The sequence below is a fragment of the Mobula birostris genome, chromosome 11 (assembly GCF_030028105.1).
Source record: "Mobula birostris isolate sMobBir1 chromosome 11, sMobBir1.hap1, whole genome shotgun sequence".
Classification (NCBI taxonomy): domain Eukaryota; kingdom Metazoa; phylum Chordata; class Chondrichthyes; order Myliobatiformes; family Myliobatidae; genus Mobula; species Mobula birostris.
In genome coordinates this window covers 5,821,613-5,848,653 of record NC_092380.1, presented here as the reverse complement: position 1 = coordinate 5,848,653, position 27,041 = coordinate 5,821,613, and the positions used below count along the sequence as shown (strand labels likewise).

The 27,041-nt window shown below is 45.6% G+C and overlaps 1 protein-coding gene across 2 annotated transcripts in view; it reads right to left on the bottom strand.

Moving 5' to 3' along the window:
* LOC140204771 (peripheral myelin protein 22-like) overlaps positions 1-26,296 on the bottom strand; it is a 40,562-nt gene extending 14,266 nt beyond the window's left edge. The window contains exons 1-2 of one of the 2 annotated variants that reach the window (XM_072271540.1): positions 25,919-26,296; positions 2,485-2,610 (exon numbers count right to left, since the gene is read on the bottom strand). In XM_072271540.1, coding sequence (XP_072127641.1) covers positions 2,485-2,562 — 78 coding nt within the window. In that variant the 5' untranslated portion in view covers positions 2,563-2,610; positions 25,919-26,296. Of the gene's footprint in view, positions 1-2,484; positions 2,611-25,448; positions 25,742-25,918 lie in introns of those variants that run through there. The other variant, XM_072271541.1, reaches the window with a different exon arrangement.
* Between the last annotated feature and the right edge of the window lie 745 nt (positions 26,297-27,041).

Genomic DNA, 27,041 nt, shown 5'->3' with positions numbered 1-27,041 from the left:
AGATGCACACTTGGCTGCAATTACAGCCTTAAGTCCTTAAGTCTGTGTGGATAGGTCTCCATCAGCTTTGCACATTTGGATACTGCAATTTCCCCCATTCGTTACAAAAATGCTTAAGCTCTGTTAGATTGCATGGGGATCATGAGTGAACAGCCCTTTTCAAGTCTCAGTTGGACTGAGGCCTGGACTCTGACGTGGCCATTCCAGGACATTAACTTTGTTGTTTTTAAACCATTCCTGTGTAGCTTTGGCTTTATACTTGGGGTCATTGTCTTGCTGGAAAACAAATCTTCTCCCAAGTCGCAGTTCTCTTGCAGACTGCATCAGGTTTTCCTCCAGGATTTCCCTGTATTTTGCTGCATTCATTTTACTCTCTACCTTCACAAGCCTTCCAGGGCCTGCTGCAGTGAAGCAGCTCCACAACGGCTACCACCATGCTTCATGGTAGGGATGATGTGTTTTTGTGTGGTGTTTGGCTTATGCCAAACATAGTGTATAGTCTGATGGCCAAAAAGCTCAACTTTGATTTCATCAGACCAGAGAACCTTCTTCCAGCTGACTTCAGAGTCTCCCACATGCTCTGTGGCAAACTCTAGCTGAGATTTCATGAGTTTTTTTTCAATAGTGGCTTTCTCTTTGCCACTCTTCCAAAAAGCTGTGACAGGTGAAACACCCGGGCAACAATTGTATGCGCAGTCTCTTCCATCTCAACCACTGAAGCTTGTAGCTCCTCCAGAGTTGTCATAGGTCTCTTGGTGGCCTCACTCACTAATCCCCTTCTTGCTCGGTCACTCAGTTTTTGTAGGCTGCCTGTTCTAGGCAGATTTACAGCTGTGCCAAGTTCTTTCCATTTCTTGATGATTAACTTAACTGTACTCCAAGGGATATTTATTGACTTGGAAATTTCTTGTATTCATCTCCTGACTTGTGCTTTTCAATAACCTTTCCAAGGAGTTGCTTGGAGTGTTCTTTTGTCTTCATGGTGTAGTTTTTGCCAGGATACTGACTCACCAGCAGCTGGACCTTCCAGATACAGGTATATTTTTACCACAATCAATTGAAACACCTTGACTGCATACAGGCCTCCAAAAACAGATCACAATTTAACTAATTATGTGACTTCTAAAACCAGTTGGCTACACTAGTGATGATTTGGTGTGCCATGTATTTTATGCAATCAATTATTTTGTGTTTTATATTTGTAATTGATTTAGATCACTTTGTAGAGATCTGTTTTCACTTTGACGCAAGAGGTTTTTTTTCTTTTGATCAGTGTCCAAAAAAAGCGAAATTAAGTCCACTGTGATTCAATGTTGTAAAACAATATGAAAACTGACTGGGTGGGGGAGGTGAATACTTTTTATAGACACTTTAGATGTAGCTAGGGTGCCTAAGACATTTGCACAGTACTTTATTTGCCAATGTGGAGCGGACAGTGAGTTTGTAAATCTGGCAGGAGCAAAAAGATGTTGGGAACAGTGAGGGTGACATGCTGGGGTAAGTGTGGGACAGGCGGCAGAGAAGGAGTGTCAGGGGTGAGAGTAGACTCCAGGCAAGGTCATTTGATTCCAATAATTGGTTTATTGATCATTGCAGAAAGCTGTGCTGCCTCTTTTGGAAACATCCTCTGACACATTGACCGGAGCATCTAATAAATGGCTACAATACTTTCTAAGGCCCACCCACTCCAACCTAACCCCATCCCCCTTGAAGAGGGAGTGTCACCCAGGAGCAGGTGCGAAGGCAAGTTTGTGACATACGTCACAAACCAATTACTTCTGATCATTAACGAAGACCGACCAGCAGCTCAGAGCACGATGGATCACCTCCACGATCTCGGAAGAAATTGGGGTTGTGAATTGTGGGATCTGAGCCTTCGTGGCTGGACCTTGCTCGACAAGTTTGAAAATTTCCAGAGGATAGGAAATATGGCAAATTTATAAGGATCACGCTGCAAGTCTACACTGGATACACACAAAAAAAAATGTTGGGCCTCTACTCACTGGAGTTTAGAAGAATGGGGGAGCTGGGATCTCATTGAAATCCATTGAATATTGAAAGGCCTAGATACAGTGGACGTGGAAAGGATCTTTCTTATAGTGGGTGCATCTTGGGCCGGAGGAAACAGCCTCAGAATAGAAGGACGTCCCTTTAGAACAGAGATGAGGAGGAACTTCTTTAGCCTGAGGATGCTGAATCTGTGGAATCTGTTGGCACACATAGCTGTGGAGGCCAAGTGATGGGGTATATTTAAAGCAGAGGTTGATAAGTTCTTGATTAGAAAGGGGGTCAAAGGTTATAGCTATAGGACATTCCCACCAGACCAGGCTCAAAAAAAATCTGGTTCATTTTCACAGATGGAAGACTGGTACTGGAGATGGATGTGACTGATCCCCACCTGTGCCAAAACACTCCATTACATGAGGTGCCAGAACCAATCGGAAGTGGGCAAAACCAACAGTGCACGCCCCATCCCATACTTACATTGTTAGCGGTAGCGATAATGAGAAAGATGATGGTCATCAGGTGCAAGAGGCAGATTGACACTAGTAACAGCAACATATTGAATCCAAGAAGTTATCTTTAGTTGATTGCTTCACAATTATGACCCTGTGGAGAGTACAAATACATTAGACATAAGACGTCAGTCATAAGACATAGGAGCAGAATTAGGCTGTTCAATCCATCTAGTCTTCTCTGTCATTCCAACATGGCCAATTTATTGTCCTTCTCAACCTCATTCTCCTGACTTCTCTCTGTAACCTTTGATGTCCTTACTAATCAAGAACCCATCAACCTCTGCTTTAAATACACCTAATGACTTGGCCTCCACAGCAGTCTGTGGCAATGAATTTCACAAATTCACTACCCTCTGGTTTACAAAAAAAAAATCTATCCTGACCTCTGTTCTAAAGGGATGGCCTTGCACTCTGAGGCTATGTCCTCTGGCCTTAAACTCTCCCACAATACGAAAAATTTTCTTCATGTCCTCTCTATCTAGGCCTTTCAATATTCAGTAGATTTCAATGAGATCTTCCATCATCTTTAAAATCTCCAGCAAGTACAGGCCCAGAGCCATCAAATGCTCCTCGTATATTAACCCTTTCATTCCCAGGATAACTGTTGTGAACCTCCTCTGGACCCTCTCCAATGTCAGCACTTCCTCTCTCTGTTAAGGGGCCCAAAACTGTTCACAATGTGTTGTTTGGTTGCTCGTTCAACTTTATATATTGCTGGAATCAGCTAAACTCCAGGTAGGTCATGAATTTTCCAACATTTAATGAACAATAATTGGATACATTGATGGTAACAGCCAAGATTCCTGGAATTCTTGATCTAACTAGGGACATGGGAGGCTACAGGTGACAGAATCTGGGTGAACTCAGCGGGTCTGGTGGCATCTGTGGAAGGACGTGGACAGTTAATGTTTTGGATTGAGACCAGATAAATGGTGTCGACCCAAAAAGTTGGCTCCCCATTTTCCTCCATGATTGCTGCCTGACCTGCTGAGTGTTTTGTGTGTTGCTCAGTGATCTACCTAACCCGTCTTGGGAGGTGCAAGTTCGGCGCTCAGCCTTCGCCTTACTTTCCCGTCCAAGCCTGTTGGGTGTTGTTGATCCTTCCAATGTCTCTGCCACTGACATCAGACAAGCAGCTCACTAGGAGTACTGGCAAAGAGATTCAAGACCACATCTAGAGATACTAAATTAGATTCTGTGTCACAAACTCAGGAAATCAAGCAAATATAATCTCCCCAGGTTGGGAATGCACAACTTATAGACATCCTTACACATGAACGAAGTCCTAAATAGAAGGATAGTCTGAGTGAGTGAGGGCTTTTCTCTTTGGAGTGAAGGAGGACGAAAGGTGACTTGAGAAAGATGAACAAGATGCCTAGATCCAATGGGCAACTAGAGACCTTCTCCCCCCAAGGTGGAAATGACCAATATGAAAGCATATAATTTTAAGATGACTGGAGGAAATTGTAGGGGGAGCTGCCAGAGACAAGTTTGTTTTTTTCTTTAATTAAAAGACAGAGTGATAAATGCATGGAATGTTCTGCCGGGTGCAGTGGCAGATACATTAGGGGCCTTTAAGAAACTCCTACAAACAAGAGAAAATCTGCAGATGATGGAAATACGAGCAACACACAGAAAATGCCGGAGGAACTCAACAGGCCGGGCAGCATCTATGGAAAAGAGTACAGTTCACATTCTGGCCCGAAACATCTGTCTTTTCCACATATGCTGCTTTGCCTGATGAGTTCCTCCAGCATTTTGTGTAAGAAACTCCTAGGTGGCCACGTGGCTGATGGAAACATGGAGGGCTATGTAGGAGGAAGGGTTAGATTGATCTTAGAGTAGGTTAAGGGTTGGCACAATATTGTGGTGTTTGTACTGTACTGTAATATTCTACTATTAAATTTAAATGTCTGACATACACTGATGTAAGTGGTGTCACAGGTAGATATGTTCGTAAAGAAAGTTTTTGCCACATTGGCCTTCATAAATCAAAGTATTGAGTATAGGAGATGGAATGTTATGTTGAAGTTGTATAAGACATTAGAGAGGTCTAATTTGGAGTATTGTGCACCATTCTGGTCACTGACCTACCGGAAAGACGTAAACAAGGTTGAATGAATACAGAGAAAATTTACAAGAATGTTGCCAGGTCTGGAGGACTTGAGTTATAAGATTGCGTAGAACATAGAAAACCTACAGCACAATACAGGCCCTTTGGCCCACAGTGCTATGCTGAACACGTACTTACTTTTGAAATTACCTAGGGTGACCCATAGCCCTTTGTTTTTCTAAGCTCCGTGTACCTATCCAGGAGCCTCTTAAAAGACCCTATCGTAGGTTAGGATTTTATTTCTTGGAATGTAGAAGATAGAGAGGAGATTTGATAGAGGTATAAAAAATTATGAGGGGTACAGATAGGGTAAATGCAAGCAGGTTTTTCCACTGAGGCTGGGTGGGAGTACAACCAGAGGCCACAGGTTAAGGGTGAAAGGTGAAAAGTTTAAGGGGAACATGAGGGAAAACTTCTTCACTCAGGAGGGTCGTGAGAGTGTGGAACGAAATGCCAGCACAAGTGGTAGATGTGAGCACAATTTCAACACGCAAGAGAAGCTTGGATAGGAATATGGATGGGAGGGGTAAGGAGGGCTATGGTCCTGGTGCAGGATGATGGGAGTAGGCAGTTTAAATGGTTTGAAACAGCCTAGATGGGCTGAAGGGTCTGTTTGTGTGCAGCACTTTTCTATGTCTTTGACATACACTTGTTCCCAGGAATGGCAGAAGTAGTTTCCTCTCTCTCCCCCTCCATTTTCAGAAATAGTTCTTTCCTGTCATCCTTTTGACTTTTCAATGCTATCCAGTTGAGCACAGTGGAAGTGAGATTACTGGATCAAGTGAGCTGTGTAATTTCTAACTCGGGGACAAAATAATCAGCTGTGAAAATGGACCCCATTCATTACTCAGCTCTCACTTAGTGGCTCCAAAGTAGCTGTTTGCTTGCAACACTAGCCACACCTGGTAAACTGCTTCTACAGGTGGGCTAAAACAGGCGGGGGTAGCCGGAGGCCTCGTATCCCAGTGAGAGTAGGGCATGCCTAGCAAGCAAAGTCAGCTTTGGTGGATCTACAGTGAGATCCCACAGCCAGGAAGGCCCCTGTTTGTGACACCGGTTCGTATCATTGGACCCGAACGTCTGAAGTCGAGAGAGTGGAACCACCCTCAGTGCAAGGGGCTTTTCCTCTTTAGAAACTCTCCAACACAAGTTTCCTGTCATTGACGGACAACCACCATTACTCAGTACAACCTGTACAAAGGACAACTCCTTCCTGTTAGATACAGGAGGCCCCTTGGCCCATCAGGTCCATATTGAAGCAAAAAGTACTAAGGAGAAGAGTAAAAGTGGCAGGCCGACAAATCCAGGGCAAGCATTAAAAAGGGCCACTTTTCAACATAATTGTATAAGGGCTAAGAGAGTTGTAAAAGAGCGCCTGAAGGCTTTGTGTGTCAATGCAAGGAGCATTCGTAACAAGGTGGATGAATTAAAAGTGCAGATTGTTATTAATGATTATGATATAGTTGGGATCACAGAGACATGGCTCCAGGGTGACCAAGGATGGGAGCTCAACGTTCAGGGATATTCAATATTCAGGAGGGATAGACATGAAGGGAGGGGAGGTGGGGTGGCGTTGCTGGTTAAAGAAGAGACTAACGCAATAGAAAGGAAGGACATAAGCCGGGAAGATGTGGAATCGATATGGGTAGAGCTGCGTAACACTAAGGGGCAGAAGACGCTGGTGGGAGTTGTGTACAGGCCACCTAACAGTAGTAGTGAGGTCAGAGATGGTATTAAACAGGAAATTAGAAATGTGTGCAATAAAGGAACAGCAGTTATAATGGGTGACTTCAATCTACATGTAGATTGGGTGAACCAAATTGGTAAAGGTGCTGAGGAAGAGGATTTCTTGGAATGTATGCGGGATGGTTTTTTGAACCAACATGTCGAGGAACCAACTAGAGAGCAGGCTATTCTAGACTGGGTTTTGAGCAATGAGGAAGGGTTAATTAGCAATCTTGTCATGAGAGGCCCCTTGGGTAACAGTGACCATAATATGGTGGAATTCTTCATTAAGATGGAGAGTGACATAGTTAATTCAGAAACAAAGGTTCTGAACTTAAAGAGGGGTAACTTTGAAGGTATGAGACCTGAATGAGAGTGAAAAACTTCTTCACTCAGAGAGTGGTGAATCTGTGGAATTCTCTGCCACAGGAAACAGTTGAGGCCAGTTCATTGGCTATATTTAAGAGGGAGTTAGATATGGCCCTTGTGGCTACGGGGATCAGGGGGTATGGAGGGAAGGCTGGTACAGGGTTCTGAGTTGGATGATCAGCCATGATCATAATAAATGGTGGTGCAGGCTCGAAGGGCCGAATGGCCTACTCCTGCACCTATTTTCTATGTTTCTATATCAGCCCCAATCAGAGGAAATCCCATCAGTCCCATTTCATCCCTCAAGTCAAGTTCAATTATCCTCCAACCGCACATGAACGTCGCCAAACAAAACAGCATTCCTCCTGGGCGAGGTGCAAAACATAACCATTACCGCACTGCACAAATAGCACTTATGGTTACAATTTCAGAAAAAATATAGTCACTAAGGGAAAAAGAACATAGCCCAAGTTCCTGAAGGCATGGCTGTAGAACTGATGGCAAGTTGGCCTGGTCCAGGTTGTTCTTCAGTGAGTGGACAGCACTGACAACACCTCCATCTGCAATCTATCTTCTTATATTTGACCATCAACTAACTCCCTTTGACATTTTCCCCCACCGCACATTGCCACCAAGTGACAGCTTACAACAGCCAGTTAACCATCTAATACAGCACCAGGAGGGTGGAAGGTAACCTGACAGTGACACGGAGCGTGTAGCGACTCTACTCAGAGCAGAGATTGGGACTGAACCTAGATGGTGGAGTTGCAAGGTAACAGCATTCACACCGCAACACACGTTCAGAAGGGATAAAGTTGCTCAGTCTCCCTTAGGTACCCATCTGGTCATTACTGCTCCAGAGGCTGCTGCATGAGGTGAGGAAACTCAGAGGCCTAACTGTTGACTGGCCCTCTGTTGGTCATGGTTCGACCATGGATATTGCGTTCTAGCAAGCCAGGGCAGTACGATACGGAGGGCAGGCTTCCCAGACATCCCACCTCTCCCGGAAGTTCCGGGAGTCTCCCGCATATGAATATTGGCTCCCTGATGCCCGCAAATTATATACAATATCACAGAAATCAATTTTTTTGAGAGCGAGCGAGAGAAAGCAAGTGAGAACACGAGAGCATGCGCGTGAGAGAGAGCGAGAGCACGAAAGCAAGCGAGAGCGATAGAGAAAGCAAGCAAGAGCGCTTGAGAGCACGCGAGCGACCATGATAGAGAGAGCGCACGCGGGAGCGAGAGCAAGCGAGCGAGAAAGCAAGCGAGAAAGCGAGAGAGCGCGAGCAAGAGCACGAGCGATAGAGAAAGCAAGCAAGAGTGCTTGAGAGCGCGCGAGCGACCATGAGAGAGAGAGAGAGAGCGCGCACACGCGCGCGCCATGGCAATGTTCCAAAAAAAATAAAACGTACGTCACCCCAGACTACACTAAAGTGTACCCCTGCCTAATAGGGGTCAAAATAATGACAGTGTTGCTCACTGCACTGTTTGCAACAGTGACTTCTCTATTGCCCATGGTGGGTTAAGACTGTAAAAGACATGTTGAGGTGAGTTTAACAGGTGTCATTTGTTCATTAGTATAGCTAACGTTATTTAAACTAGCTGGCTAGCTGCTCAGGAGCTACTCTATTGCAGACATCCCACCTCTCCCGGAAATTGATGGTGCTACCTCCCTGAAATGAGTTTTTGCAGGGTGGGATGTCTGGCTTCCCCTCTCCACACAGCTGATGAATCCAAAGGAACGGCGGAGATCGATACAGTTTAGCACCTGCAGGAGCTGCCCGTCAGCCATGAACTCAATGTAGGACTGCCTTAGGCATTCCAGATCTCAATCTTCTCCCCTTGGGGTTTACTCCCAAGTCCTTCCCCATGAGTGGGTATAGCCACAAGGCAGCGGAGGTTTGAGATAACACACGCAAAACACTGGAACTCAGCAGGCCAAGCAGCATCTATGGAAAAAAAGGACAGTCGCCGTTTCAGGCTGGGTCCTGCCGAAGGTTCTCGGCCCGAAACGTCAACTGTACCTTCTTCCCCATAGATGCTGCCTGCCCTGCTGAGATCCTCCAGCATGTTGTGTGTGTTGCTCGGATTTCCAGCATCTACAGTTTTTCTTGTTTGTGTTGAAGTTTGAGATCAGTTTTCCCTCTCATAGATGAGCTACCGACCACAGCAGTCCAGCTCTATCTGCCCGAAGCAACAGGTTTCAAGGTGCCAGTAAAGTGCCCGTCAGTAGAAACGGTACCACCAGGCTTGGTAGCTACACTTGAAGGCCAGGAGCTGGACTTGGTTTTCAGAGACAGTGATGTTTGTCATTGTGAGCATTTAATTGATAGCGGGAGCTCATCCCCACCACCTCCTCCAGCTGTGACAACCTTCGGGAACCAGCCTTACTGTTACATAATGCTTTACAGTGCCAGCCACTCAGGTACAGTTCCCACCACTGTCATTTGTATGTTCCCCCAGTGACCACGTGGGTTTCCTCTGGGTGCTCTGGTTTCCTCCCACATCCCAAAGGCATACAGGTAGTAAGCTGTGGCCATGCCACGTTGCCACTGGAAGTGCAGTGACCCTTGCGGACTGCTCCCAACCCATTCTCGGACTGTGTTGGTAGTTGACACAAACAATGCCTTTCACTATGTTTCAAAGTTTTCATGTACAGGTGACAAAAAACTAATCTTTATCTTTGAGGAACCCTCATTTGATCTTCAGAATCAGATTTAATATGGCGCAATGTTGCGAAATCTGTTGTTTTGCGGCAGCAGTACAGTGCAATATTAATAATAAAAATTGAATTACAGCAAGTATATATATATATATATATATATAAAAAGTTAAATTAAATCAGTAGTGCAAAAAAGTAGTGAGGTAGTGTTCATGGGTTCAATGTCCATTCAGAAATTAGATGGCAGAGGGGAAGAAGCTGTTCCTGAGTCATTGAGTATGTGCCTTCAGACTTCTGTACCTCATTCCTGATGGTAGCAATGAGAAGGCATATCCTGGGTGATGGGGGTCCTTAATAATGGATGCCTTTTTTTGTGGCATCACTCCTTGAAGATGTCCAGGAATCTACAGAGGCTTCTGCCCGTGACGGAGCTGATTGAGTTTCCAACTGCCTGCAGCTTCTTTCGATCCTGCGCAAAACCACCCCCTTCACCCCCAACCCCCCATACCAGACGGGTATGGTCTGGGGGTATGGTTAGAATGCTTGCCAATGATACATCTGTAGAAATTTGAGAGTCTCTCTGGTGACTTACCAAATCCCCTCAAACTCTAGATTAAATATGGCCGTCGCTGTGCCTTTGGAACTGCATCAATGGGTTGGACCCAGTATATCAAAGTACATGCGACAAATAAAGTTAATCTTTAATCATTAACATCCATGAGGCACTGCCTTAAGAAGATGGCATCCATCATCAACAGCCTGCACCATCTGGGCCAAAGCATCTTCTCACTGCTCACATTCAGGCAGGAGGTCCAAAAGCCTTAAGTCGCTCACCCTTAGATACCTAAAAAAACGGATTTTCATTTCATATGCATATACATAATGTAACTCAGTTTTTTCCCCTCTACATTTATTTATCATGTATTTCTGTTGCTGTAAAGTTAACAAATTTCACAACATATGCTGGGGATATTAAATCTCATTCTGTCTGGTCAAACCAAGCTGGATCATTTTTTAAGATCTAGTTTTATTGCCCAGTGATAAAAGATGAACCAATAATCTCAGCAGTCAAAACAATCCTCTTAGACATGGCCTCTTTATAGATTGCAATATTAACCGTCAAGACAAATAGAGCTTTATGGCTGTTTGCAGATGTACAGTGAGATTGACATGCAAATAAAAAGCTTGCTCACAGAAGCATCACAGGCACATTGAGTCAGGCTTTATTAGGAGTTTGAGGAGATTTGGTGTGTCACCAAACACACTTGCAAATTTCTACAGATGTACTGGGGGGAGCATTCTGACTGGCTGCATTACTGTCTGGTGTGGGATGGGGTGGGTGCTCCTGCACAGGGCCGTAAGAAGCTGCAGAGTTGTAAAGTCAGTCAGCTCCATCATGGGGACTAGCCTCCAGAGTATTCAGGACATCTTTAAGGAACGATGCCTCAAAACGGCAGCATCCATTATTAAGGCCCCCATCGCCGAGGCCACGCCTTGTTCTCATTACTATCATCAGGTAGGAGATACAGAAGCCTGAAGGCATTCACTCAGCGATTCAGGGACAGCTTCTTCCCCTCTGCCACCTGATTTCTGAATGGACACATTGAACCCATGAACATAACCTCATTTCTGTATTTCTTTTTTTGTATACACACACATAGTAATCGCATTTTTCTCCATTATTATATATTACGTTGTACTACCGCCACAAAGGCAACACGTTTCATGACTATGCTGGCGATATTAAACCTGATTCTGAAAAGAACACTAGTTATACGAGACAGCGGGGGGGTGGGGGGGAATCTGAAAGACATTAGTGCAAACAAAGCGCAACCAGATACAAGTCCATGGTAGAGCAAGCGGTGGCCTGTAGTGTTGTGTCGCTGTGGTAGGGTCATGTAGGTCAGTTCAACGACCTGATGGTTGTAGGAAAGCCACCACTCTCAAACCTGGCGGGGTGGGACTTCAGGCTTCTCTACCCTCCTGCCGATAGGAACAATGAGAAGATTTCATAAAGCAGTGAGAAGGTGGCGATATATGTGCACTCTGACCTTTGACCTGGATGGTGGGCGGCCTGGAAGACGGATGCCTCCTTCTTGAGGCAGTGAAGGTACATCAAGACTTCAACGTAGTCCTGACTGAGTGCAATCGCTGGTGGGAGGGCTGTGTCGAAGTACAAAGTGCATATACATCACCATATACTACGCTGAGATTGATTTTCTTGTGGGCATTCACAGTAAATGTAAGAAGTACAATAGAATCAGTAGAAGACTCTGCCCAACAGGAAGGGCATACAACCAATATACAAAAGACAACACTGTGCAAATACAAAGAGAAATAAATGCAATAAATATCAAGAACTTCTAATGAAGCGTCCTTGAAAGCGAGTCCATTGATTGTGGGAACAGTTCAGTGATAGGGCGAGTGAAGTTATCCCCTCTGGTTCAGGAGCCTGATGGTTGAGGGGTAATAACTGTTCCTGAACCTGGCGGTGTGAGTCCTGAGCCTCCTGTACCACCTGCCTGACGGCAGCAGCGACTTCAATGATGAGTCTATAGATGTAGGAACAGTTCAGTAAAGAGACGAGTGAGGTTACGCTCTTTGGTTAAAGAGTGTGGTAAATGGGGTAATAACTTCCTGTATCTTCTACCCCGCCCAGAAGCAGATACTGGTAACGACAAAGGGACCATTTGCACTTAATGGGCGAGTGGGCAACTTGCTAGCCTGTGCCCTCTCATTAAATTCCCAGCTTTATATGTGAGGGAGACGGACCACGAGCAGCGAGGCGACTTCCGGCCGGGATTGTGCAGCTGGGAAAGTTCTGAGCCCATGCTGCTCACTGCTGTGCTGGGAGTTAACTGTTCCAAAAGGAACAGCTGGATCCTAGGTCCGGAAAGGGGTGTGCAGCCCTGTGTATAAGACTGGGCTGGTCCCACAGAGAAAGCTCCATCAGTTAGGCCAGCTCACTGGGATAAAGGTTCAGGCCGGCTGCTGTGACAAGGACACCCTGTTCCCCCTCCTCCCCCACCAGCCCATGAACAGCCAGCCTCCAACATACAGCTGCTGCCTCTTCCGTCAACCTATGGGCACGTGTCGGCACGCACACACAATCGAACCTGAAAATCATGTCCCAGTCCCTTTCATGTGACTCACGCCTTGCTGCACACAGTGACGAGGTAAACAGATTCCTGGCACAGATAAAGGCAGCCAGATGCAAATCTACTCATTCACATTACAAGGAGTACAATCCCCTGCACCAACACCATGCATTGACGGTCAGGTGAACTGAGCAGACTTGTCAGAATTTATTGATTCATATAACACAACGAGAGCGAACCAAGAGCTCAAATCCCCACACAAATGATGAAAACTGGTCACTTGCAAGTTGTGTCACAACTACTATGAGAAATAAATTGCTTGATCTTTCTCAAAGTTAAGATTGGTTTTTAAATTTACTCAGTGCCGCCCTACCCAGCAACAACCCCCCCCCAACAACCCCGAACCTAACCACAGGACAATTTACAATGACCAACGGGACGTTTTTGGACCGTGGGAGGAAACAGAAGCACCAGGAGAAAACCCACACATTCCACGGGGAGGATGGACAGAGACTCCTTACAGGGGACACCAGGATTAAACTCCTAACTCCAGCGCCACAAGGTAAAACCGCACCACGCTAACCACTGTGGCACCCAAGGAGGACACCCGCCTAGTGATGCATCCTTAAGGCTGCATTTCCCTACTCCAACACAATTTACATTCATGTAAAACAGATGACAACTATTTGCATTTCAAAGTTGGCTGCAAGGCAAATGCTGAGCAAGACATCAGGAGAAGACTAAAGTCTCAAAAGCATCATGGAAACATTTATGCCTGCACGGAGGCACAAAATAATCCTTCATTAATATTAAATGGTGGCATAGCAGTTAGCGTAATGCTTTACAATGCCAACTTAATTCTGCCTCTGTCTGTAAGGAATTTGTACGGTATAGGTTAGTAAGTTGTGGGCACGCTACATTGGTGCTGGAAGCGTGGTAACACCTGCAGGCTGCCCCCAGCACATCCTCTGATCTGACGCAAACGATTCATTTTTCGATGTTCCGATATACATGTGACAAATAAAGCTTTATCTTTAATTTAATCTTACATTTATACATTTTTGCATTGTAGGGGAATTAAGGGTTACGGGGAAAAAGGCAGGTAGGTGGAGATGAGTCCATGGCCAGATCAGCCATGATCTTATTGAATGGCAGAGCAGGCTCGACGGGCCGAATGGCCGACTCCTGCTCCCATTTCTTACCTAACAGCCAAACGGGGCTTGGCGGTAAAAACTAAATCATGCAGATGTTGGAAATCTGAACTAAATGCTGGAAGCACTTGAACAGTCAAAGAGTAAAATGGCGACGCTTCTCTCTTTGCAGAACTTAACCAATTGACCAGCAACTGGTTAACATCCTGTGGGCGGTGACACGAGCACAAAGATGTGGCAGCAGCGTAGCCAATGGCTGCAGTCAATATAAGGAGCTGGGTTTGGGCCAGATGGGAACTTCCGTTCCATGGTACCCATCAGAGAGGGGAGCCACTGGGTGGGTGCTACGGGGCTGTCTTCCTCTGGCAAATGTGCCTTTGCAAAGGCATTTTTGGTTCAAGAGGTATCACCACAGGGACGTCCACACTTCCTCCAAGTGCCACAGTTAAAATGTGGGTAATTCACCCTCCAAGGGTAATCAGTTTAATTGTTTTTTTATTTGATTTTTTTTTTATTTAGAGCCACAGCCCAAAGAGCTGCCCCACCCAGCAACCCACATACTTAACCCTTATATTGGTGGGACCACAAAGTGTCCCCTTGGTTCTCAGTTTTACCGACCCAGAAGGGTGGCTGGTTGGTGCCCACGTACAAGACTCCCTACACTCATTGTCGCTCCATAAGCTTCAAACGTGGCAAGAACTTGCTAAATCTGGTAATGTGATCACTCAAATCAAGTATGCTTTTCTCCTAAGGGGTTCTCTATCTGTGGGTCCTCAGCTGGTTGTAGAGGCCGATATAGGATTCGCATATCCGAGATGTCTGGGTACTTAACTAAGTACCCTTAACCCCCACTGGGGCATAGGCCACTGAGGGTAGCTCACTGGAGTCCTCTGACCTGGGCCAGTCCTTCACATTGTCTCCCGGTGTAGGCCACCTTCTTGGTGTGTCCTTCCCCTCCCAGGGATGAAGTTCTTAGAGCTTCCGTTGCTGTTTCTGTAGCACTGAGGTTTTTACAGGATGGGGTTGCTGGCCCTGTGTCCAACCCTCCTCCCTTCACAGCCAGGCTTGAGGACCATCCACAATGGAGCTGAGACGTTAGGGTAGATTTCCTTATTGGAGAACATCTGTCTGTGTCTTTGTTTAACATGGGGAGGCTGATACACAGGCAGTACCACTCACCACCTCCTTGATGGCATCAATGAGAAGAGTGCGTGTCCTGGGTTATGGGGGATCCTTAATGATGGATGCTGCCTTTTACAGACAGCACCTTTTGAAGGTGTCCTGGGTGCTGGGGTGGGAGTGGGTGTGGCTAGTGCCCACGATCAAGCTGGCTGAGTTTGCAACCTTCTGCAGCCTGGGATCAGAGACCAGAGGCACGGAATGCAAGATGGCTGGGGCCCCTTCACTGCCGCACCCTTTCTCTGCCTTCACTGCCATTGTGACGCATCATCATCTTCCACCAGCTCCACCGCTGCGGTCTTGGTTGGATCGCACCAACATGGGTGACGCTTCCAGGAGCTAAGCACCAGATGACCGAACTCCAGACAGCACCAACCTCAGGATGTCAGGAACCCTCATTCTACAGCGTCCAGTACCCCATTCATGCCACAAGCATGAGCCCAGCTAGGGCAATGGATGAGAAGATCATGAGCCTTAGGGATATCCCAAATATGTGCACCAATCCCACAATGACAATGGTAGATCACCGGTACACTGGCTAAGGGTCACCTTGAGTTAAGAACAACAAGCCAAGGAGTAGATTAGAGAGTCATATAGAGACAGGGAGCACCACAATGTGCTGAACTATTATTTTGCCTAGTCCCTCTGAAGAGGATTGATATCACTGAGCAACAAAGATTTTGCTTCCTGAATACTGCTGATCATGAAAATCAGCATGAAATTTCCCAATCGCACAGTTTTTTTTTGGAATCACCTATATTTGTTAATTTAGTTCATAATTCAAGTCAGGATAACTGATGCCAAGAAGAAGAAAGGCATTTTTGTTGGTCCACAAATAAAACAGGTCATCAATGACAGGCAATTCCAAGAACTTCTAGTGGGACCAGAGGAAATCGCATGGAAGGCATTCAAGGATGGTGTTGGAATTTTTCTTGGCAACTACACAGCATCAATCCATGTGCAGCTGGTTGACAACATGCTTCAAGCATACAAAACCATGAAGTGAAACAGATTCATTTTCTGCATTTCCATTTAGACTTCTTCCCAGCAAACCTTGGCGCTGTCAGTGACGATCATGGTGAAAGGTTTCACCAGGACATTGCAGTCATGAAAAAACTGCTGGCTGATTATTGTTGGACACTGAAGTGAGAAGCCTCAGACACTGAGTACAAATGAAAATCATCAACAAAACATTCTTAGCTCAGTTGCACCATTGCAATCCATCAGTACCGTTATGCAATTAAACATATTGTAGTCAATAAAAGTTAATGTCTTGTATTTCCAAATTCCTGTGATACAAGTAGTCTGAAATTATATTTGTGCTCAAGTGGTCTACCATAAACAAGAAGAAAATTCTGAAGAAGCAACACTTTCAATAAAATTTGTTGTCCACCCATCTTGTAAAGACACTGCCCAGAAGGCGGCAATGGCAAACCACTTCTTTTGAAAAAATTTGCCAAGAACAATCATGGTCAGAGATCATGATCACTCACATCATATGACATGGCACATAATGATGCTAAGTCCCATTGACCCACAACTGAAATAAAGTGCTCCATACCATTTCCATCCATAGACTAATCCTGGGTTATTTAACCGTCAACCGCAAGAAAGAGTTTGCACAAGTTATAGAGATTTAATTAATTCTGTCTCTCAGGTGAGCTTGGTAGATTTTTTTTTTCCCTAACCGTCACTGTTAGAAGATGGTGATGTATAGTGTGGGCAGACTAATGTGGTCCTCTGAAGTTGTTCAATTAGAGTCAATCAAAAGAACCTGGCAGCCGGGTGATGATGTAGTAGCATCTGCACCAGACTTTGATGCCAGTGGTCCTGGGTTCAAATCCGGTTGGCTCCTTGCACACTTTCCATCTGTGCTGGATTGAGCAGTGAGATAGCAACTTGGTCTCATAAAAAAGAGACAAAAATGCTGAAGAAACAGCATGGCCTCGAAAGGAACAACAAAAGTACCCAGTAGCACCAATTCCTCAGTCAATAACTACTAGGAAGTCATACAGTTTTATAGTCCTGTAGTAATATTAACAATGTTTAAATTTGTTCTGTATTTTATTTAAATATATAACTTGTTACTCAGGTAAACAAACAGTTTACCTTTTTAATTATTTCCATGAAACTTTGGATCATTGGGACAGCCACTCAATTAGATCAAAATGTGCTGGTTCCAATGGTGTCCTAATAAACTGGAATCCACTACTTCAAAAGGCCACAGCTTCTGTGACTCAGTTGGTTTGAACACAATCTCCAGTGCTGTATAGTGTTTCTACATTTTCCTTTTAATCATCAGAATTTTCTCCCACATCCCAAAAAATATGCTAGTTTACAGGTCAATTGGCCACAGTTACTTACCACCTGTATGCTGGTGGGTTCCTTAAGGTTGTTATAACTAAGGGTGGTAATTGGGATAAGATCCCACTACCAATTAAATGCTCCCAATGGTGTGCACCTCAGATACAGTAGCTTCTGACAACCACATCCAGCTCCTTACTTTCACTACTCAAGGCTGATTTATACTTGTGTGTCCACTCGATGCCGTAACCTATGCAAGTGGCCTACGCGCGTTGTGAGCATTTATACGTGTGCGTTGGTGTGTCTGCGTCGCTCTGCAATTCGGGCACGTCGCGCATGCGCACACACCTGCCCACGCAAGGCTTCATGGTCATGGCAGTCTTTCTCGGGGTAAACAAGTTTAAAGCGAGCGTCTTTTCTCGTAAAAGCGAAGTGTGTCCTCCATAATTTCGGAGGTCTGGAAAGCTTTATGGAAAGCATTGCAGCCAGAGTTCCTTCCCTGCCCTTCAGTCGCCCAATGGGAAGCTATTGCAGCGTAGGGTGAAATGCGATGCTCCCAAGCGGACCAATCACAGTTGTTGCGGTCTGCGTTGCCGCAATGCATAGTTACATTTTGGGAGAGGTTCACGTCAGGATACGGCATAGGGATCCGTGTAGGCACTGTGTAGGGTTCGTGGCAACACCGTACCTACGGCATTGAGTTGACGCAGAAGTATAAATCAGCCTTAAGCCCGGCAGAACCGTTTCTACTAACAGGAGAGGGGCAAATGCGGGTTACTGGCACCTTAAAACCAGTCGCTTTGGGCAGATTGGGCTCGTCAGCCGTGATTGGCAGCTCATCTAGAAGGAAATCTCAGATCTTAAACCTCTGCTGCCTTGTGGTTGTACCCAATCACGGGGGAGGCTTTGGGAGTAAGTCCCAAGGGAAAAATCTGGAGCTGCAGTCCCTAAGGCAGTCTCACATTGATTTCAATGTTGACTGACAACTCGTGTGACGCTGCTGGTGCCAAACTGTAACAGTCTCTGCCGTTCCTTTGGGTTCATCAGATGCGTGGAGAGGGGGAGCTTCCTACATGGGCGACAGCTTGCTTTCCACGTTGTACTGCCCTGGCTTGCAAAATCCATGGCCCCAGATGCAGGTAGGATGTAGAACTGATGAGATGCTAGGAGAGTGGGTTACAGAGAAAACTACTAGGGAATGGAATTGCATTCTGAGGGAACATTGACTCATTGGGCTATACAAGTATTGTGAATAGGGCCCCTTATCTAAGAAAGGATGTGTCAGTATTGGGACAGGTCCAGAGGAGGTTCACGACAATGAATGTAGGAATGAAAAGGTTAACTTATGAGCGTTTTATTGCTCTGTGCTTGTACTCACTGGAGTTTAGAAGAATGAAAGGGATCTCATTGTAACCTATCAAATAATTGAAAAGCCTGGATGGAGTGGATGTGGAGAGGATGTTTCCAATACTGGGGGAGTCTGAGACAAAAGGATACAGGCTCAGAATACAAGGAGTTTAAACTGTCTGGAGTTTAGAACAGAGACGTGAAGGAATTTCTTTAGCCAGAGGGTGGTGAATCTGTGGAATTCATTGCCATGAATGACTGTGGCAGCCAGGTCATTGAGTTGATAGGTTGATCAGAAGTTGATAGGTTCTTGATTAGTCAGGGTGTCAAAGGTTATGGGGAGAAGGCAGGAGAATGGGGTTGAGAGGACAATAAATCAGCCATGATAGAATTGCAGAGAAGACATGATGGGCCAAAGGGCTGAATTCTATGTCTTGTATTTACCACTCGTTTTGTAAGGAAATATGCATCCACCACCCATGGTTAAACGTTTAACATAGTACCCAACTTAAAGTACAATCATACAATTGTCCAAAAGGAGACTTAGGTCAGATAATCAGTGTCGCGGCTTTGCCAGTATGTGAAACATCCCAGAATTGATCGTAGTTTGGTGCCAAGCATAAACCACAGGACATCATAACAGACAACACAATAGTATCCAACAATTTACAAGTCAACAGTGCAAACAGCCATGGGCAATCAATAATTAGCGGAACGGCCACATGCGCAAACATCAATAATCAAACTTAAATAAAAGTGAACAAATGAACAGAGTCAATAATTATCAACAGAACAAGAAGAGCAGGAAAGACTATTTAACAGACAGCAAGATGGACAGCATTTAAAAATTAACAGATGTTTGAATGATTAATAAAGGAAGCCAAGTACAAGACTGAAGATGACAAAAATGGAAGGCAAGAATTAATACAAACCTTGGTCCTGCAGAAAGCAAGCTTGTGGAAATGATAAGGCAAAACAGAAGATAAATGTTTGCATCAGCTGTCACTGTGGAAGATACAATTAACATCCCAGAAATAGCTCCGAATCGGAAACTGTAGGCAGGGAGGAAGTCAAAAAAATTTACAGTCGCTGGGGCAGTGGGACAGAGCAAACCGTTGGAGCTGCAGGCTCACAGATCCCTGGATTCTCATGGACCTCACCCTGGGTTCATAAAAGTAGTGGTTGGTGAGATGGTTGATACAATAGAGCACGTTTCCCAAATTCTCCAGATCTGGAGACTGTTTCAGATGATTGAAAACAACATGGCAGGAATGTCTTTGAAAAGATTCAAGATTCAAATACTTTTATTATCAAGGAACGCATAAATTAGACAACCTTGAGATTTGTTTGCTTACAGGCGACCACAAAGAAAGAAGACCCGAAAGATTGCAATTAGAAAAAATAAAGACCAACACTCGAAGCGCAAAGAGAAAAAAAAACACTAATCACGCAAACAGAAGCAAGCAAAAGCATTCCGAAACAAATTGAGTCCTTCGAAAAAAGGGGAGGGAGACAGAAAGTAGAGAAAAAGCCCTCCCAACCATTGAGCACATCTACATGAAACGCTATCATAGGAAAGCAGCATCCATCAGAGATCTTCACCATCCAGGCTATGCGCTCTTCTCACTGCTCCCATCAAGTAGAAGGTACAGGAGCCTCAGACCTCACATCACCAGGTTCAAGAACAGTTACTACCCCTCAACCATCAGGCTCTTGACAAAAGGGGATAAGTACACTCACTAGCCCATCCATTGAGATGTTCCTACAACCAATGACTCTTTACCTTGTTATTTTATGTTCTCATTATTTATTGCTATTTATTTATATTTGCATTTGCACAGCTTGTCGTCTTCTGCACTCTAGTTGATCTTTCATTGATCCGGTTATAGATATTAATCTATAGATTTGCTGAGTATGCCCACAGGGAAATGAATCTCAGGGTTGTATATGGTGACACATATGTACTTTGATAATAAAATTTACTTTGAACTTAATCAAGAACTTATCAACCTCCACTTTAAATGTACCCATTGACTTGACTCCATAGCCAACTGTGGCAATGAATTCCACAGAACCAGTATTCTTGTTTCAACCAGCTGTATAGCTCTACAGATGTGTGTATGTATACACACACACCAGCATATTAGGCACACAACTTCCACACACAGAAATGGTAGAGTAGGTAAATGGAAACGAGATGAGAACAGCAAAATAAATGCAGAAGCCAGGCAGACACTGAGCTATGGGCAGTGTAAAGGCCGACAGCAGTGGAAAGAGTGAGAAGTTTCAGGTTCCTGGGAGTCGGCATCACTGAAGATAGATCTTGGACCCAATACAGCGACACAATTATAAACAGGGCACGCCAGCATCTATACTTCATAGTCATACTTTATTGATCCCGAGGGAAATTGAGTTTCATTACAGTTGCACCAAGAATAGAGTATAAATATAGCGATATAAAACCACAAATAATTAAATAACAATATGTAAATTATGCCAGGAAATAAGTCCAGGACCAGCCTATTGGCTCAGGGTGTCTGACCCTCCAAGGGAGGAGTTGGAAAGTTTGATGGCCACAGGCAGGAATGACTTCCTATGACGCTCTGTGTTCATTAGGAGTTTGTGGAGATTTTGGTATGAAATCAAAGGCTAGCAGATTTCTACAGCTGGACCATGGAGAGCATTCTAACTGGTTGCCTCACTGTCTTGTATGGAGGGGCCACTGCACAGGATCGGAAAAAACCGTGGAGTGTTGCAAACTCAGCGAGCTCCATCACTGTACAACCATAAGACCTAGGAGCAGAATTAGGCCATTTGACCTGAGTCTGCATCGCCATGACATCATGACTGATTTATTATCCCTCTCAACCTTATTCTCCCGTCTTCTCCCCAAAACCTTTGAAGCCCTTACTAATCAAGAACTTATCAACCTCTAACTATACTCAATGACTTTACCTCCACAGCCAACAGCAGCAATAAATTCCAAAGACTCACCACCCTCTGGCTAAAAGAAATTCCTCATCTCTGTTCTAAAGGGACGTCCTTCTAATGAATCCATGGACATTATTTTTGCTCTATTTTTGCACTACTTTATTTATACCTATTATAATTTACTGAGAGTTTTTAATATAGTCTTCTACAGATGTGCAGTGGAGAGTGTATTGACTGGCTGCATCACAGCCTGGTAGATAAACACCAAATCCTTTGAATGGAAAATCCTACAAAAGGTAGTGGACTTGGCCCAGTACATCACGGGTAAAGCCCTCCCAACCATTAAGCGCATCTATATGAAACACTGCCATAAGAAAGCAGCGTCCATCAGAGATCCCCACCACCCAGACCATGGTCTCTTCTCGCTGCTGCCATCAGGTAGAAGGTACAAGAGCCTCAGGACCCCCACCACCAGGTTCAAGAACTGTTACTACCCCTCAACCATCAGACTCTTGAACATTTGCCCCATCCATTGAGATGTTTCCACAACCAATCATCTCCCTTTAAGAATTCTTGATCTCATTAGCTCATGTTCTCGTTATTTATTGCTATTTATTTATATTGGCATTTGCAGTTTGTTGTCATCTGCACTCTGGTTGATCTTCCACTGATCCTGTTATAGTTACTATTCTATAAATTTGCTGAGTATGCCCGCAGGAAAATGAATCTCAGGGTTGTGTATGGTGACTTATATGTACTTTGAAAACAAAATTTACTTTCAGCTTTCATTTATCCTGTTATAGTTATTATTCTATAGATTTGCTGAGTATGTCCGCAGAAAAATGCATCTCAGGGTTGTATATGGTGACATATGTCCTTTAATAAATTTACTTTGAACTTTATGTATTACGCTGTACTGCTGCCACAAAACAACACATCTTACCACGTGTCAGTAACAATAGACTTGATTCTGATTCCATATCCTGCACCAGGCAAGTTAAATTTTAATGTCGACCATACATGAAACAGCATACCTCGGGGGCCAAGGTGCAAAACACAGTACCAACAGTCACACACAGCACAAGGCACATATAAGATAGCAAGTTTTTACGGGGTCTTTCTTTTTTTTGTATGTTAAATTTTAAATGGCTTCTTTGTTATGTTATACTTGGGAATGCTTCTTTGTTATGTTAAACGCTGAGAAAGCTTTGCGCTAGCAGCTTGTTGTGGTTTGGGGGTGATAAGAGGATGTTATGAACCAATTGGGATAGTTGTTATGACTTTGGTGTATCTGGAAGATTTGCATGCGCGGGGTTTCGAGGGAGAAGGTGGGAGAGAGAGAGACGGAGAATGGACCAGGTGCTGTAAGTCCGCTAATGGGGTCGGACCCCGAGCAGGGCGTTCGGTGGGGAGAGGAGATGGAGACGGACTCGTGTGGAGCGTCTGGTCGACCCCCGTTGTTGGTCCCAGGCGGCCAGTCGAGGTGGTCCAAGGGATCACAGGGTGAAGAAGAAGGGTCCTGAGCTCCAACTTTTTTGTGCACAAGACTGAACTTTGATAAGTGTGGCGCCTTTTATTTTCCTTTTATATTTATTCTCTATTAATTATATAGTTCCAGTAATATCTATAAACTGTAAATCATTTAATCATATCTGGTGTATTGTCTGTTATTTGGGTGAGGTGGGGTACATCACACAGCATCCACACAAACTAATTACCCAGTTTGGCGGGGCCGAGGTCTGTTTCCCTAGACGACAGCGAGCCAAGCGACCCTGAGGGTGGCCGGGGGGCTACACAAGAAAACATAGTCACACAAAAAGACATATATAGCCCAAATCCCTGAGTGTCATGTCCTATAAATTAATGGTGTATAGGTGTTATCAGTAAGAACAGTTCTTAGCAGATGAAAGGACACACACACACACACACACACACACACACACACACACACACACAGAAAATCCAGCATGCCACCAATCCAACAGTGGGTGGCACCACCAGCAGTATGGCCAGCCTCCAACACAGCATAAACGCCGGACTACACCATTTCCAGCATCTCCTCTCCTGGACTGCAGCAGCAGGCATGCCCACCACTAAAGGCCCAGTCCTTGTTACGACCGAGATCACACGGCTCCCCCCCCCCGTCACCTTTCGTGCCAACAAACAAGGGAAACAGACTTGCAGCGATTTACATTATCAATGTCCAACAGGGCCTTGCGATCGTAAGAGGAAGGTCCAAGACAATCACTGGCTGGTAGACCGCACACCGCCTTCGTGCACTGCCTCTGATGCCTTCCTGTAGCAGGCAGTGACTCAGTCTGCGCCAAGTCCAACTGCTGCAGTTCCTCTGCCAACAAACAGCTTGCTGATGAGGTAGACCTGCAGTATTTAAAGTTCTAGGTGTCCAGCATTGTCTTGCAATTGTAAAAAAAATGTTTTAAAAAAGTCAGAAATACCCTTTGGTTGGCCCCCAAAGGGCCGCAACGTCTGAACACACCGGCATCGTACCAGATGAGGTAGCCATGTAAGCAGAAAATAAGGCATAAGTTTCAGGAACCAAAAACCCTAAGTTCAAGTGACATCAGCGGGAGGAATGCGGGGCGGAGACTCTCCCCCCGGCTCTCTCTCAACTCCAGCAGATACCGAAGTATCTGTGATGTATCAGGAAAGCGAAAACTCTGATTACGAGTTCAAGGCGGATACCGACCGCGTGTAGGGGCGAAATGGGAAAAAAAAGGGGTGAATATTGGCCACACCCTTCGGGGCCACTCCAGACCAGCGTCGCTACCCCCCCCCCCAGATGTCGGCGGACCCCGGGAACTACTTCAGATTCTCCGCAGTGTCGAGGCCATCACGGCATGCGCGCCGACCGTATTCCCCCACCCCGCCGTGTAAAAGAGGCGACAGAGCTACAAACTCCAAGCTCATCGCGAAGAACATACAACATGGGAGCGATCTAGGCCACTCGGCCCGTCGAATCTCTTCCGCCATTCCATTATGGCTGATTTATTATCCCTCTCCACCCCAGTCTCTTGCCTCCTCCCCGTAACCTTTCACAAGAACTTATCAGCCTCCGCTTTAAATGTACCCAAACCTGTGCACACTGCAGAGAACCCAAAACTGTCTAAAACTGTTCCGGGACCCGTCGATGTCTTTTGGGGCGGGGGGGGGGGAGAACAGCAATGGTCTGACACCGCTCCCAGGCTTTGGTCAATATTCACCTTCCCCATTTCGCCCGTACACCCGGTCGATGTGCGTCCTGAACTGCAGGCAGAGGTTTTGCCGGGACGTTGCTGCACTCCTGATGCATCACAAATACCTTGGCATCGGCCGGAGTTGACAGAAAGCCAGGGAAGGGTCTCCGCCCCACAGCCGTCCGTGCAACGAATTCCACCGTTTCACTACCCTCTGGCTAAAGAACACCCTCACTTCTGTACTAAAGGGACATCCTTGTATTCTTAGACTATGCTCTCTGGTCCTCCACTCACTCGCTATGGGAAACATCCTCTCCACGTTCACTATCTAGGCCTTTCGATAGTCTATAGGTTTCAATGAGATCTCCCTCCCCCCCCCAAAAATAGCAAAGGCACGCTCATCCCCCGCCCCGCCCCGCGGGACCGCATCCTATGTTCCGGACATCAGCGAGTTATAAGAACCGAGCGCTCAGAGCCACTGACAAGACTTGCAAGCGAACTAGCTCCCTGCAGCGACCCCGAAGACGGTGGGAGCGATCTGCAACTTGAAACAACAAAACTATACGCACACCCCTCTCTCTCTCACACACACACAGTCCCAAATTCCTACCACCGCGGGCGCTAAGGGGCTCTTTAAAATACATACAAACTTGATTCAAAACATCTGGTTTACAGACAAGCGAGAAACACCCGCGTCCAACTCTGCCGAAAGGAAAGGCGAGGTGTACCGCGCACGTCTACAAATAAATAATGCTTCCTTTGATAATAACAAGGATGCAGAAACATGTCCCGTCTATTTCATTTATACTCTAAAATTATGTTTTTTTTTTAAAAACGGAGCAATCGGGTTACATACCGTCTCCGTTATTACTAAACTCCAGGTCCTTTCTAAGACACCAACGTTGCAGCGCACCGTGGAGGCGATTTGAAGATGAAACTAGAGTAACAGGGTCTTGTCCACTTCAGTTAAAATGTACAACTCATTTTGGGGACAAGATGCAAAATCGTAACGCTTCTCCGCTTAAAAAAAAGTTGTTTTCTTCCACTCTGGCCGGGTGCCGATGTCAGCTTCTGTCCCCGACTGCCAGCTGTCGGATTTGCCCGAAAATGAAGTCCGTCACTACAACCCGGAGTATCAGCTCAGCCCCTCACAAGGCGGAGGTTTGAAAAATTAAACAGCTCTTCTCGAAGATAAAATAAAAGTTTTAGAGGGTTCGCTTCCCTCCCCTCCCCTCCCCTCCCCTCCCCTCCCCTCCCCTCCCCTAGAAAATAATAGTTTGGGAGCGGGTGGAAGACAGATATCGGAGCGGGGACACCGATTCTTACCTGGAATCCCTGGAAGTGAAGCCAGTTGCCGAGTTCGAGCCCAAGCCAGACGCAATGATCACAAGTCGTTCTCACTCAAGCCAACGCCCTCCTCGCTCACCAGCGACTGCAGGACTTCCCAACGCCTCACCCACTCCCCGCCAGACTTTTCCGTCCTTAAAGGGACTCATTGCAAATTCCTCCCGTAACTTGCTTTTAATTTTACTGGTAGGGACTCTGGACTTTTGGGTGGAAAATAATGATTTCAGTCCACTGTGTGTTTCGGGGGCTCTTTCACTAGAATTATATATGCTCTTATTGTAGTTTTTAGTTATTATTATGTATGTAGTCATAAAAATCTTTAAATTGCAATAATAAATACAAATAAAAAATACAAAAAGAGAGCAAAAAATACTGAGGTCATGGGTTTATTGTCCATTCAGAAATCTGATGGCAGAAGGGAAGAAGATGTTCCTGCAATGTCGAGTGTGTGTCTTCAGGCTCCAGTACCTCCTCCCTGATGGTAGCAATGACCCGGCTGCTGAGGGTCTGACGTGATGAATGCTGCCTTCTTGTGGCGTCGCCTTTTTGAAGGCGTCCTGGCCGCTGGGGAGGCTGGTGCCCACGACGGAGCTGGCTGAATTTACAGATTTCTGAGAGAGGAGGGAATGAGAAAACAGCGTGACCCCAAATCATCCAGCACAACTTTGGTTAGAGGGAAAATTCTGAGTCTCTTTTTAAGGAAGTGATATTGGAATACTTAGGTGGCGGGGTGGAGAGATGTCTCTACCAAAGGAGGTGTAAGGTGCTCCTTTCCTCTGCTAGCCTGAAAGTCACTCTCGGGCAAGGCATGGCGCCCCCCTCCCCATCAGGGTCACGCGAAGTCATGGGAGCAGGGGGTGGATGGTCGTGTGAGCAGCCGGTGCATATCACAAGTCCTGGCTATGCAACCACTGACAGCAGGCAGACAATCTCTGAACAGTATTGATAATGGCTGGGGTCACCCTTCTTCTAAAGACACTGCCTAGAAGGAGGCAATGGCAAACCACTTCTGTAGAAAAGTTTGCCATGGTCATGCACAAGACCATAGTCTGCAGACGCTGGAAATCCAGGCAACACACACAAGATGCTGGAGGAACTCAGC